This window comes from Mesocricetus auratus, unplaced genomic scaffold (genome assembly GCF_017639785.1).
Source record: "Mesocricetus auratus isolate SY011 unplaced genomic scaffold, BCM_Maur_2.0 Super-Scaffold_100018, whole genome shotgun sequence".
Lineage (NCBI taxonomy): Eukaryota > Metazoa > Chordata > Mammalia > Rodentia > Cricetidae > Mesocricetus > Mesocricetus auratus.
In genome coordinates this window covers 20,013,757-20,029,027 of record NW_024429199.1, presented here as the reverse complement: position 1 = coordinate 20,029,027, position 15,271 = coordinate 20,013,757, and the positions used below count along the sequence as shown (strand labels likewise).

General features: G+C 36.4%; 1 protein-coding gene across 3 annotated transcripts in view; it reads right to left on the bottom strand.

Moving 5' to 3' along the window:
* The window catches only part of Lama2 (laminin subunit alpha 2), a 549,107-nt gene that overhangs the window by 416,180 nt on the left and 117,656 nt on the right, over positions 1 to 15,271 (bottom strand). For all 3 annotated transcript variants that reach the window (XM_013110210.3, XM_013110209.3, XM_005065788.4), the window contains exon 2: positions 3,656 to 3,826. In XM_013110210.3, the coding sequence (XP_012965664.1) occupies positions 3,656 to 3,826 (171 nt within the window). The remainder of the gene's footprint in view (positions 1 to 3,655; positions 3,827 to 15,271) is intronic.

Sequence of the window (15,271 nt, the reverse complement as noted above, 5' to 3'; positions counted from 1 at the left end):
ATTTTCACTTCAGTAATCATAATTAATTTGCAAATACTGATCAATTGTTAGCAGAGTTCCCTTATTCAAAAAAGATAGAAATATTATATCTTCAAAAAATAAAACTATACTAGTCAAAGAAAGCCAACTACTTTTGAAAACTGACTGGGGAACCATAAGACAATTTTCTCAAACTGTTTGTATTTTAATTAAGAAACACAAACTACTAACAGCCAGAAAGTTTGTTTAATTTTCTTTGCTTGATGATTAAATGCAGACCTTGTGGATTTATTCTGGAAGGTCGCTGAATTTGTGAAAATTTATCATCTGTTACTACAATTTTTACTCAAGTATATTCACATAATTTATTGCCAAATTTTTATTCCTGTCATAGTTTATTCTTTCTGAGTTTACAGTATCAAAATTGATTTTGAAATGTAATGAAGCTGCTCACACTTGAAAGTAACACAAAGTAAATTCAGGCTATGACAAGTTTAAGAGACTACAAGTGAACAAACAGAGAAGAAACCTGAAGATTCTTCCTATGTCCCTTGCTTCATTCTGGCTTTGGTGTGAAAAACTTGGTGTATCTACATCAAAATGTAAGTATATTCCACTGAGATGAAAAATACCCCAAACACAGAACCCTAAAGCAGATAGATGACAGGATGGGTTGGTGACTCTGCTGGACCAGGATGAGTCATCCAATTCTGCTATCACGGGTCTCCACTCAATTCCTTCCCATCTCAAACTTTGCATCATTATCACTGCTTCTAAGATATTACTCACTTCCATCCTTCTCTTTTGTCTATAAAATATTTACATATTTAAATATATTTGTATATTTAATATACTTAGACTATAACATATGACAATTTAAATTTCACATTTTATACATTTTATATTAGCATAAGCATAGTGATGCCAACACATTTATCTTTATAATTCTCCCTGTTTCCTATCCTAGTCTAAACACACAGCTACACATTTCTACTACCCCATGTCCACCATTCACCTACTATTATGTCCAGGATTCCAGGCTTTCACGTCTTAATGAAAAGTGAGAAACCAGTCAATGAATAGATGACAGTTTCTGTTCATCAGAACTCATCTTTATTCGCAGTGAATGTACAAGTTGTTATCCACCCAGTTTATTCCTTTATGGCTTCAGCTTCTATTTCCTGGCTGCCCTGCATTGTCTGACTTCTCCTTGAGGATCCATCCAGACACTTGCAACTTCTCTTTCCACCCCACTCAGTACCTGCACCACTCACCCTACCTCTTTACTCTCCACTTGGTATCACATTCTCCTGATTACCCAGCTTGAGAACTTTTATTTTTCCTCATCTGCCTTGATTATAGTAATTTCTTTACCTAGTAAATCTCCCCCAGGTCTCTGGCACTGGTCCTCACCTCTTAACATACTATACCAGACATAGAAAAACCCAAGATGTGTGCTATATCACTGCCTGTTCCCATGTATATATCAGAGTCACTAAAAGAATAGAAATCTTTTCATGGATGCCCTCTATTGTAGCAAGCTGCCTGTGTGTTTGCAGCTACAGTGCTACCATACTTCACAATGATCTGAGGCTAAGGACTAAGGATGAAAATAAAGACAAAAGACAGAGGCTCATTCTTACAAGGAGAATGGCATTTATTATTACAAGAGTAGAGCCTTATATAGCAAAGTCAGGTATGGTGGAAAAACACCAAGGTCAGAAGCCTACATTCCCAGGGCCCTCCAGCAAAGGGTGGGTCAAAAACAGGAATTAGCATTTAGAAAATAAACAGGAACTTGCATACAGGCCTTACTGGGAGGAGGAGATGAGAAGTGTTTTGCTAAAAGCCCCTAGAACAAGCAGTCAACAGACCCCCATGGGGAAAGGGTGCAACCTCTATGAAATATCTTAGTTTTTCAAATACTCTGGACATACAATATCAATAATTGTAATCAAAGAAGTATCCATATAGTCATATTATGAAAATATACACAATGTTTAAAAAAATCCCTAAATTTGATATAAGGCTGTTTAGCTACTATTCTCTCTGTCTTTGTCTCTGTCTCTGTCTGTGTCTCTATCTCTGTCTGTCTGTCTGTCTCTGTGTGTATGTGTGTGTGTGTGTGTATGCGTGCGTGTGTGTTATAGTCTCATTTTTCCTGCTGAGATGAAAAGAATCCACAAGTTATAAAACTGAGTTTCCTTCCTTTCCATTCCATTAAGAATAGCTCAATTAATCTGTAAAGAACATGATATATTTGTCCAAACTCATAGACTGTACATTACTAAAAGTGAGACTCAAAGTAAATGGTGATGGTTGGATGATAATGTGTTCATGGAAGCTCAACAGTGCAAATTAGCACTCTAGATAGTGGGGATAATGAAGATTGAAATGTTGTTGAGGAGGCCACACATATGCTAGGTAAGGGATATTTTGGAAATCTTGGTGCTTTACCCTTTATTTTACTGGCAACCTAAAACTGTATTGAAAAATAATGAATGAAAAAAATTGAAAATTGTCTAGTTATGAAATTATGTTTTCACCATTTCTTCAATTCCCACTATTTACTCTATTAATTTCTTATATAGGCAATCAATAGAGATGCAGACATATCACTTTCTACAACATATCTCTAAGGCAGTCTTAATCTCCAAAATTATATTTGAATAGATTCCCTTTCTCACAAAAATCCTTTACAAGTTAAATTACACAGAGTCCCTACAATATGCCATGTGTCACATCCTCCAGATGTGTGTGTGACTATCTTTGATAATCCCCCTCTTCTTCCTAACTCAAACTGCCTCCATCCATGCATAGCTTTCTCCCTGTACTTAGGTCTTCTTGGCAAGCTCTAAGGGCCTGAGTTACTTCTCTCTTTTCCTAATTTCCTCATAATTTCTCTAGAACAAAGAATATAATTTTACTTCATGCTACAGTTTTGATTATAATACATGTTCCTATTCCACCTTTTATTAGCCACTCTTCCATTGGTTTGTAGAACCATTTGTAACCTGTTTCCAGCTTCTATATTCCACACATGTCTAGACTCCACACTCTGAAAATTCAATTCTTGTCATTCTATTTGTACATCTTTTTACGAGGAAGCTTTTCTGTGTTATTCAGACTTTCTCCTTTCTCGCCTTCCTCTTCTTATCCCCTCCTCACTTATTAACCTCTTTAGTTCATACTTGACCTAGGCTGCTGGCTTCATCATGGTTTCATTAGGAAAGCCTTCCCTTACCCTGACACTGAATTTATGACCTCTTTTCTCACTTCAGAGCCTGTGTTCACTAATCCTTGGCTAGTTGAAGGCAGGACCATTCTTTACTCTTCTTGCATCTCAAGAACCAAATCTAGCAAATAACTAAACAATGAACAGCCAAATTCCACAAGAGTCATCACATCCCGAAAGTTTTCTGGAGCCAGTGATCCTAGTAAGCGACACAGAGCTTCAACTAGTGAATTCCTCTCTATTATTGAACTTGTTGTATGTAAGGGACACTGATACTAAATATGTTTATAGAATGACTAAGAAGGACCACAAAAAGCTCATTGAAAAGAAAATGCTGGAATTCTTGGCTCACAAGTTCTTTGAATTCAATACAACTTGGCCTCACTGTGTTTTTATCATCCATCCCATCCAGCGCAATACAAACACATATATAATACATACGTTGTGGATGGCTGCTGTTTTGATTGCAGATTCGGCACTGAGGGTTCCTCACAGGCTGTCCAGGGACATGCTCCACCAACTTGCAGTACATTTCAGGTCCTTTTTCCCCACATGTTGCATTGGTTGTGATGAGCGCATTAGAAGCAAGATTCAGGACAGCAGGAAATAAACCTGAAAAACAGTGACAAATGAAGGTATGTCACAAAAAATCTTTAAAGTACAATTAAGTTAAGATATTTTTTCTGGAATTAAATCAATCCAAAATGAAATAATTAGTGACTAGACACCTGACTTGTCAATGCACTGCATCAAAAGTTTGTTATTAAAATGCTATTTTTTTTTACATTTTGGGTCTTAATATATTCTCTTATTATTTAGACTCTAAAATTTTATTTAAAGTCATGTCTCAAGCAGACTTTAAAAATAATCTTTATGTATTTGATATGATGGTATTATTCAATCTGAATCTACTGTATTCCATCTCAGCTACTTAATACCCAATATTAAGCTATAATCATATATAGTTTCTTTACAATTATGTGCCTATGTTTTTCGTGGTCCTTTTGTACAACAATTATCACTTAGTGTAAAATACTGCTACAACATATGCATATTCAAACTGGAGAACTGGAGAAAAAAGACAGTGCCAAAAGATCTTAGAAAACTATTTGCTTCTTGTTTCTTTGCTACCAAAACTTTATCATAGCCAAAGTAGTCAATGATCATAGGCCAGAAATTCTTGCTTGGGTCTAACAGAAGGATTTGAGCTATGCAGGTCTATCTCAGTGCAAAGCCAGAAAGGCTTCCTTTTCCAGCTGGGACCCAGTAGAGGCTTTTTCTTCCTCTTCGGTAATGCCAGCTCTACTACATACATATATACAGTTTGCATTCTATGAACAACCTTTCAATGACAGCACCATAAGTTTAATTATCAAAAGCCCTTCTTTAACTGAGACCTCATCACAGAGAAGATATATTTGAGATGACAAATAAGAAGACTTGATTTCTACATGGAGCATTGTAGCCACTCAGACTGTCACAGCTCTGTGCCTGTGCCAGTTGTGGCTCTACCATTTCAAAACTTCCGTCTTCTTAACTGTATTCTATGCATGGTGTTTGGCTGAGTGCCTTGGATTCATTAGTTCATAGATGCTTCCGCTTTAACTTCAAGCATTAACACATGGTGAAGACACAGTTGGAATTCAGACCTATTGCAAGATGGAGAGATGACATACATGTTGACTCATAAATATCAGTCTGCACAAACTGCCCATTTTAATAGCAACCTTCTTTGTCAATGCATATCTGCAACATGCCAGACTCTAGTGCTTTTCATCTAATCTGTGCCACAAAACAGTCATGTGATCCGCATGCTATTTTACCTCTACTTTATCAAGCTGCTATGCAGCGTGCCTGGAAGACAGAAGGAAAGCAGCAGGGTTGTGCTTCACAATCAAAGCATCTGACCCCAGAGTTTAGCCTCTTAGCACTGCCACAATGTGATGTGAAACATATGTTTTGCTTTCATTTGTAGCCTTAGTTGACCTTAAAATTGCACTGAAAGAATTTTTATGAAAAGGAAAACCAGAAACAGTATTTAAAATAGTTAATTGCACTCACATGTGTTTGTGTTTGATTATTAAATTTTCTTTTTGATCAGAAAGAATAATTAAAACATGATCACATTTTAAATATTGTAATTGGTCTCAAAACTTTAGAAGGGGGAAATAAGCTAATAACTGTTATACATGCATTGCTCCAAATTGTTCTAACTAAGCAATATCCTTATCCCTTCTGTTTCTCTAGTCTCCAAAAGCCCCAGCTCCCTACTTCACTGAGCCTCCCTCCTTACCATTCTTGTTTTCAGCTAGCAGTTATTTGAAATTTACAGCTTCTCTTCCTTTTCTAGCACTTGCATATTTACTTCTTTTTCTTAATTCCATTTACTAGCTCAAGCAACCTTTCCATTGACGTTGCTCACCTCGACATCCTCTGGCCCTCTTTCACACAGTGTACCATTCTACTCATGTGATGTGGTCAGCTTACATGACCAGTTTTCAGAGAAATACTGGCCGGCCACAACAATACCATATATACTTAACAAAAAAAATTATAGAGTGTTGTGTAAAAAGTAAAGTACTAATACAAGAGAGATGCATTATATTTTTCATTTTGTCTCCTCTACATACCAAATAAATGTTATTTGAAATAGTCTGCCGTTTGGTGAAGTTATGAAATTGCAAACTTTAAATAATTAATCTCCAGAGAACTACTTCTACATCTAAGATATTTTATTCTTTAGTTTAGGAAATTACATATGATGGAATAAATGAGGTTCATCTAGGTGTCTTTCTCCTCTGTTGTTCTGCACCATTTTCTACTACTGTAAAATTATTCTTTCATCAAAGGTATTTTGTGCATGCACTAAGCCATATATCCAAAAAGTTGAGAAATACTAAGATGAGTTTCATGGGGGGGGGACTTAATGAGCTCTTGGGAAAAACTGAAGTTTATTTTGTAGAAAAACCCAAGAAAGGAAAGAACAAGAGTGCCAGCCAGAGGGAATGGTGTCTGAATTGAACACTTTTGACAATATATATTGTTGTGATAAAAGAAAAGCAGCACATGAGAGAAAGATGCCATGCAACAGGTTTCAAACAGAGGGGGTTTTATTATTAGGGAAAGGGATCATAAGAAAGTGGAAGAGAAGGGGGGAAGACTGGGCTCTGGGAACAGGAGCAACAGGAAAGAGGCAAGAAAAGAAAGAGAGGGAGAGAGAGACATGCAGAGAGGGGGGACAGACTGAGAGAGAGGGAGAGAAAGAGAGAGGAGGATGGGAGGTGGACAGGGCCCTTTTAAAAGGGATCTTAATGAATGTGCACAGGTGGTGCTCTTAGTTACTGTGGCTGAAGTCATACCCTGTCAGAACCCCAAGGACAGGCCAGTACAGATGACTAAATACTAATATATATGGTCATTATTAAACTGTCAGAGTATCTAAACATGCCTTCATCCTAGCACATAACAGAATATAATTAGATACTTATGTGACATGGATTTAGATGCATTTGCTACACATAAAATACACATAGTCGTTCTTCAAAGCAGACCTTTATATGTTTGTCTTCACTCACTGGTCATTTATTTTCCTTATTCCCCTCTTCTCCGAATATTTAATTTAAAGTATAAAAAGATGGTATAAGAAGATATGTTTGGTTTCAAGTTTCAGGCAGAGCTGTACATGAGCCACATGAGGCTAGGTATGTCAGCTCCGTCTAAACCCTTCCAGGAAACCAGTTTTTATTTACAAATCTATCTTTGTCCTGCTGTAGACATGTCTAACCCTTACCCAGGATATTGTGAATTTGGTTATGTAATTTTTCTCAATTCTATAGCTGATAACTAGTCCTGAACGTACTATGACCATTGGTTTTGTCTTGCTAATATTAGAAAACCCGTTGTATTCTGAAGAGCTGAAATCTGAGAAGTCCAGACCTGTGCTATCCAAGGCCAAAGCAATCATGAAAGAGGGATCAGAAAGAGAGATGCAGAGTCACACTGTCTAGTGTGTATTCAATGATTATAATATAGAGAATTGAATTCCATGCCATTTTTCCTTTAGGAGTATATAGATAAAATGAATGAAGAAGATAGAGCTTTAAAATGATTATAGATGCGTAAGTGACATTTATCAAGAAACTTCCTTGTGTTCCTCATTGCATTTAATTCCAAATCATCCTACTGGGCAAATGCAATTTATAAAAACAGTATAGGTCAAAGAAGATTAAGTAACAACCAATTAAGACTGATAATGTAATGCGAACCTAGCACTGAAAAGTTCATAGTGCTTGGTGAAGAGTTAGACCCTGATCCTCTGAAAATCAGTTTCTATACCTCACAAAATAAATAACATAGTCACCACTCCATCATCACTGCATAGGATTTTTGCACATTATACTGAAGATATTAATGCAATTTTATCAAGCACTTTCATTTTTCTCTATTGATTTGATTCTACTATGATTATTGATCATTTACTCAAAATTAACCTCTCCACTGTATAGTTGGCTTGCTTCAAGGTCAAGAAGCAGTGGCTCTATCAAATTTTACTACTGTCTTGCTGTTTGGTTTTTAAAAACCGGTGAGGAGTATTGGACTTAGAAGGTCCTAAATTAGTTGCTAATGAACAATTCAAAGAATAAGTCGATATTAAACCTTTGGCATGTTGTATGTTTTGATTACAATGCCTTTTCATTATATGCTAAACCTTTTAGGCTATTCCCATTCCACCCCTCTCAAAAGCATCCAGGTGGCATCTATTGTCATACTTGGTATGGGTCACCAGCTAAGATTAGGTAACCATTAGGAGTGTAAATGAACTACAAATAGCTGATGAACACCTTAAGAATATTGACTTGTAGGTTCTCAATTCAATCTGAGATCCTGTAATTTTAATGACATAAAACCCAGTGGTCACTATCCATATAACCATGATTGATGTTTTTCTGAGTAGACTCTAAACTAAATAAATTTAGTTGGATTTACAGTTATGAAAAATAAAGTATGATATAAGCCAAATGAATATTTATTCTTTACCTATTATGTATATGGGAAATTATAGTATGCATACTACTATAGACAACTTGGGAAAAGTCTAGATCTAAATAAGGGTCAAATTTTTAAAAATGCTTCCTAATGGCAAATATTTAGAAAACTCACACAAGTTGACTGGTTTTGTTGGGCATATTGTTTGCTTGTTCATAAGGTAGCATGTCCATACATGTTGGCATGGTTTCAATGTTCTAAACCATCAGAGCTGTGCACTAATGGTGGGTGCATTTTTTAGCCTACTTAAACTCCTTTCAGAGAACAGGGTAGGTTCTGATTGGACCAAAGCTTTCATAGACAAAAGCTGTGAATTCTCTAAATATTTGATAGTCTGTTGACATTGGAACTGTTGTGGAATCAGAGGAACTGTGAATATTAAAGTCAGAGGAAGAGTGTATGCACCCAAGAAGGAAATAACACAGGAACATTTCTCAACATCCACAGTTTCATTCCCCGGAAGAATCAAAGAGCAAAACTGAAGAGCAACGGCAGCTCTCAAGTGATGAGGGAAGTGCTAGAAAAGAGAAGATCACAGAAAAAGGGACTCCAAACCTGTTTTCAAACTCTGCCCAAAGGTTAGATGCCAAGAACTTTACTCTAGCTGGGCTTGGAAGGCTACAGATTTGAGAGTGAAATGTGAACCCAGTTAGTCAACAGCTAACAACAAATAAGATGGGAGAGCATTCTTCACAAAAATATAACAGAATCCAGAGTTTCTACAAAGAATGTTTCACAAAATCCAATGTGTGTTAAAAATATATCCCTAGACAAAGAAATAATAAAATTTAGCTCAAACTTTAAGAGGGAGAGTCATTTGTTTGATCACTGCTGAGATCAAACAAACATTAGAATAAACAAACAACTATTTTTTAAGCCATGGTAACTGATGTAGACTCATGGAACAGTGCTTGCAATGACAAGAAATTTATGAATCTTTTTAATCAAATTTGAAATGACAAACACATAGTTCTTCTATTATCTGAAAAGTTTAAGTCAATTAATAGTAAATTTTGGTAAGACAGGAAAAAAAGGAAGTAAGAGACCAGTGAAAAATAAAAAAGTCATTTATATAAACAGTCAAACTGAGTCTATGGAAGGAATCAGTGGGAAATAATTGCTGCTGTGAGTGGCACAGGTGAACTGGGAAGAGGTTTAAAGGAAATCCTGAACCTACCACTCCTCACAGTGGTTTGCATTACAGAGGCACACACCACCGTTAAAACTTGTGTTGTCTGCTTGGGGGAAGATCATATTCAGGAATGGATCATGTATTTCATTGCAAACAATTTTAATCCAAAAAAGAAAGTATATCAACACTTAACTCCTGTTAATGATGAACAAGATACCACATTTTTCAGTTATGAAAAGGTACTTCAAACTCTAAACTGGAATAAAACTTATATCAAAAAATGAGATGGATTCCAAGTAGTTGTGTTCATGTGAATAGATATTAAAAATGCAAAGAGAGCCAAATGCTAATTTTAGAAGCTAAATTGTGAATAATATTGTATTTACCATGTAAGTTTTTAAAACTTTGTTGCATAGAGGAAAATTTTCATCACAAAATCTTGACAGACTCTACAGAAATGGGACTAGACAGATGACTCAGTGGTTAAAATCACTTGCTGCTCTTCTAGATGACTTGAATTTTGTTCCCAGCATTCATAGCATGCAGCTCACAACAACCTATAACTAAAGCACGAAGGGAGGATTTGGCACTCTCTTCTGGTCTTACTTGCATGTGACACATACACACATACATTCATATAAGGCATTTTTAAGTCTGTAGGTGTGACCTATATGTAAGATTCTTCTTATGCTTTGGTTTCAATCAACTTGCAATATCAGCACAAATAAAAAGTAAAGTTAACATTTCTTTTTCTTTTTTCTTTTTTTGTTTTTTTGTTTTTTCGAGACAGGGTTTCTCTGTATTGTTTTGGAGGCTGTCCTGGAACTTGCTCTGTAGACTCACAGAGATCTACCTGCCTCTGCCTCCCGAGTGTCTCTGCCTCCTGAGTGCTGGGATTAAAGGCATGTGCCACCAACACCTCAAGTTAACATTTCTTAAGTGTTTGAATGCATAATTGGATGCTTCAAAGGAAACTTCTTTCAAGTTCCTCAGAACTAGATCATCTGGACAAAGAGAGAACTGAACGTAAACCATTTCTTCCCCATACCCAGAGTCACACAACAGTAGGAACTCTACTTTCCCTGAGCAACTTTCCAGTTCCAGTTTCCATTTTAAGGAAATAAATTGTTTTGCTTATAACTTAGTTTCCTTTCAAATATTTGTGATTTATATTTATATTTATCAGTTGCTTTCTCTAAAACAATGTAAATACAGGAAGGAAGACATCTTCTGAAACTCTGGACCATTTTGCCTTTGGATCATATGAAGTACACAAGGCTTGTCTTGTGAAGAATGTCATGAGTCGGTGTGGTATTTCACAGTGGCTGAGCTCTCTGTCTGTCTCTCTGTCTCTGTCTCTCTCTCTTTGTGTGTGTGTGTGTGTGTGTGTGTGTGTGTGTGTGTGTGTGTGTGTGCGCGCGCATGCGCGCGTGTTCCTGTGAGTGGTGTGGTACTATGGTTTATCCCAGTTTGGATATCCCACTTTTCTGCTTGCTTCACAGTTCCTGTTGTTCATTTCCAAACAACTTCCTTCTGAGAAAGCACTCCTTACTGTAGTCTGAATCCTTGCCTTCCTCTGGCAACTGTATTCCTTCTGATCACTGAGTAGGTACACCGTAGGCCCATTGAATTCTTCTGGCTGATAAAGGGACTTGCAGTTCATCCCATATCTCTCAGTAACTCCTTTTTCAATATTTGAATAGCCCTACTCTTCAATATACTCTTCTCCAGTATGGAGTGACTTCATGAAGACCACCCAAAGTGCTGCCTGATTCAGTCAGATTTATCCCCCAAATTTCTACCATTCTCTTCAAGTAGGTAATTATCAGCCAGTGTGAATTGCAGTCTTCTGGAATTAGAAATGTTAAAATGTATTTTGTAAATGTTTGCATCCGACTTCATCATTGTAGGATATCTACTTCCAATTCATTAATTTTGTCTCTCAATTATATCCACTACCCATTATATGTAGTTAAAGTTGCCTAACTAGTCTTTCTGTGTGACTGACCTCCTCTTGATCTTCAACATGTCACTTTCTTGTTTTACGGCATTTGTGAGTTGCCTGTTGCATACAGCATAGCAGTCAGATTCCATGGTTAGCTACATGTTTATACCAGACGGCATGACTTCTTATACTCAAGTTGGCTGACATCATCCTGTTTACAAATATAGTAAGTATTTTAAAACTCCCTTTGTGTGATGGAATTTTGTTCTTTCTACTTAATCTGTATAATATACTCATCTACTCAACTCTCATGTTGTAGCTCAAATATTCCTTAGTCTGTGAATATTTTTCCTGATTTTAATACACCGAATTTGTTTCCTTTGTGGCATGGTATCGTACATTTTATTGTAAGCTCCATAATGTTTTAATTCTGTGTAATGGATATTTATGCTATAGCATGATTCAGTATATAAATAATACCAGCTAAAATACAATGCCATTGATATTGATATGTATTAGATGAGAATAAAGATGTGTACTATATAATCCTTCTGGGGAGGACTCTTGTCCACAAAGCCAGTAAACTTATTGGTGCCTTGGGATGACAAAAATATGGAAGTGTTTTGCTATTTTAGCCAAATAAAAAGTATTGAAGGGAAAAGTCACCCCTGTTGAAAAATAAAGGAAACTTTATTGTGTCTTGCTGTCTTCCAACCCTGCTCCATTTCTATTCTAGTTTCTTCTATTATATTACAAGTGCCAAAATGGACAAGTACATATGCATGATTGCTTCACTTACCTATTGATAGGGGGAAAATATCTCTGTGCATTGTCAATTACCTACAGGATAGCAGCTATACTTCTTAGTAATCTGAGCCTTTGTAATTGGACTTCAACAAGACTTTCTGCATACACACTAGCCTCAACTATTTTTTTTTTTGGTTTTTCGAGACAGGGTTTCTCTGTATTGTTTTTGAGGCTGTCGGTCCAGCCTGGCCTCGAACTCACAGAGATCCACCTGCCTCTGCCTCCCGAGTGCTGGGATTAAAGGCGTGTGCCACCACCACCCGGCGCCTCAACTATTTTTAAAAGGGTGCAATAATAACACAATGATTGTAATCATACATAGCCCCAAGGTCACTTAACAATTGGGTTTTAAAGTGAACAATGTATTTCTTTTCTTTACCCCTTAGGTATTGAACTTTCTACTTTATTACCTTTGTGTAATTTTTGTATTTTTGGTTGTGAGCCTAGCCTTTAATGGCTGAGCTATCCCTCCAGCCTCCTTTGTGTAGATTTTAATAAACCATTTTTTAAATATTATTTTAAAAGATCCAATATATTTAGTGCATACAGTAAAGGAAATTTAATGTTATGAGGCATTAATACTTCCCAACATGCCTTTCTTTGTTATCAGCTTAAATACTAAACTAACTAAATATTGTGGAGTAGCTATGTTTTTTGCTTATGCTGAGCACAACATTGTATTTCTCAGTTACCATTCAAAGGTATGTATATGGCCATAAGCACATGCAAATATACATATGTGTGTGCTTGTATGTATATATACATATATGCACTTAATTTCTCAAAGAATACTTATTAGTTTTCATTATCCAGCTTGAAGTAATCACATTAATACGTATAACTGATATTCAATGATATTTGGTATTTGGCTGGCTGGGAAAGACAAATCTTCTGTCACTGACACAGCTGTTTACAATATACTCATTTTAATGATGGAGTTCAGTCATGTATTATTTATTATACATGGCAGATCTCTCCCTTACCCCTTGTCATTTTCTCTTTTCTTTTCATCACAGTCAGGGTACATGGTATTTCTCCTCTGAGTTCTTGCCAAGCCCCTATCACCTCTCAGGAGAAAAAAAAAAAGCATATGGAGTGGAGCTGTTTGGATGTTTCTAATTTTCCATTTCAGTTTCTCGGTCTGTAGAGCAGTTTAAAATATATTCATGCGTGTAAACAGAGCTGTTTGCAAGTGATTCTCTATTTAAAAGACAAAAGAGAACACGCCAATTGCAAATGTTCTAAGATGTGTCAAGGAAGTAAAAGAGACACTTGTCTATTGAAACCCTAGCTATGTGGATGTGTAGGAATACACTAGTATAAAACAAAATTGGAACAAAACAAAATGCTGAAGAGAATGGCTTCCAGCTGTGCACCACAGGAAGTAGCTTAATGTTCTCCATCCACAATGTAGATGAAGAGTTTTATAGAACTGAAAAATCAGCCCAATTTGAACTAATCGCCGTCCAGACACACAGTACTTGCGAGCTAGGAGAAAAATAACATCCAATCCAGTGGGCCAGAAGCAAACAAAGCCAAGGAGACAATGCGTTCCAGTTCTGTTTCCACGACTTGCAAATTCGTCTCATAATTCAGCACTAATTCTTCCCTTCCAAGCTTTTCAGCTTCCAAAATAAGAGAACATTCCCAATGGTCTGTGACTTGGTCTTCCTTCTTATTTTTTCACCAGAAACAAACAGAAAATGTAGTTTATGTTCTTCTGTGGAATTAATTTTAAAAATCACTCTGTTTGGTTTTTTTAAGTAGAGGAAGATGAAAATCCAAGTAGGTTTTTTCTTTCTTAATCATCAAAAGGAAAATAAACCAGACATGATCATATGTACTGCCATTGGTTGCATTGGTTGCATACAACACCATCTAAGAGGTATCATTATTAACTCTGAATAACAGATACACACTCAAGCATTATGAACACAAATGGCTTCTCCGCCACTTACTCCAGCCTAGAAGACATTACAATATTCTTAACAAATCCTAATTAAAGAAGGATTAAATCCTAATTACTGTATTAATTTGCTAGCACCTAAAATTAAGAGGTACCTGAGATAATAACTGTCATTATAACCCAAATACCTGGGAGGAACACTGATGTACAAAGAAAATCCCAAGAGTTTATACTTTCAGGTGGTGACATTTGTACTTCAATCTCTCTCAATTTCTGAACATACTTTATGAATCCAATTATAACTATGATTTGCTTGGCAAAGTATTTATTGTAACATGCTTCCCAAAGTTAAAAAAGATCAAATTTAGCGTGATATCTTTGTGACTAGATTAAACATATTTTAATCTCAAGCTTAGCTGCCCTAAAAAACAGGTCCCCACCATACTCTGCTCCTGTCCCTTACCAAGAACCTGCTGTCATGCAAACACTGATCTGCTTACATTTCCAGTCCCTATAAAAGGCATGGAAATCCTACCTGCCACTCTGGCAAAACTAGAATCTACTCACTATTTTGTTGATGTTTGACTATGCTCTTCTTGCAGGAGAATCCTGAATAAGAACCCAGATGGTTTTCAAAATCAGTATGTTTAAAAAAATAATCGTCTTTGTTGAGACTTTTATTTGGAATGTTCCAGCATGAGGGTGGTTTTCAAAATCAGTATGTTTAAAAAAATAATCATCTTTGTTGAGACTTTTATTTGGAATGTTCCAGCATGAGGGTGTACCCAAATATATATTGAGAGGATCGCAGTTGGGGTGAATCAACTACATCAAGGCTCCATCCAACCTCATTTCATCCGTATCAGCAGAACATACTCTCAGTGCCTGCTTTTGTTTGCCTTCTGCAAAACCAGCCTATAAACTGGATGTCTCATTGGCTGATCTTTCTATCCCCAAAGCTGAAGTCAAAAGGGTTAAGTTAGCAATACCACAGGAAAGGTGCTGGTAATACAGCATAGCAATAGAAGAGTTTATGCTGTTAATAATCCAACAATAAAAACCAAACAATGAAAAATCTCTACTAGCAGGAGTATATGCTTGCATTTAGAGCCTGCAATTGAAGGGATTCATGCAAACTAGAAATGATCCCTGAGCAGTAAGGTTGAGTCGGGGGAAGAAAGGAGGAGACCAGGATGAGACATACTATAATAGAGGGAGTCA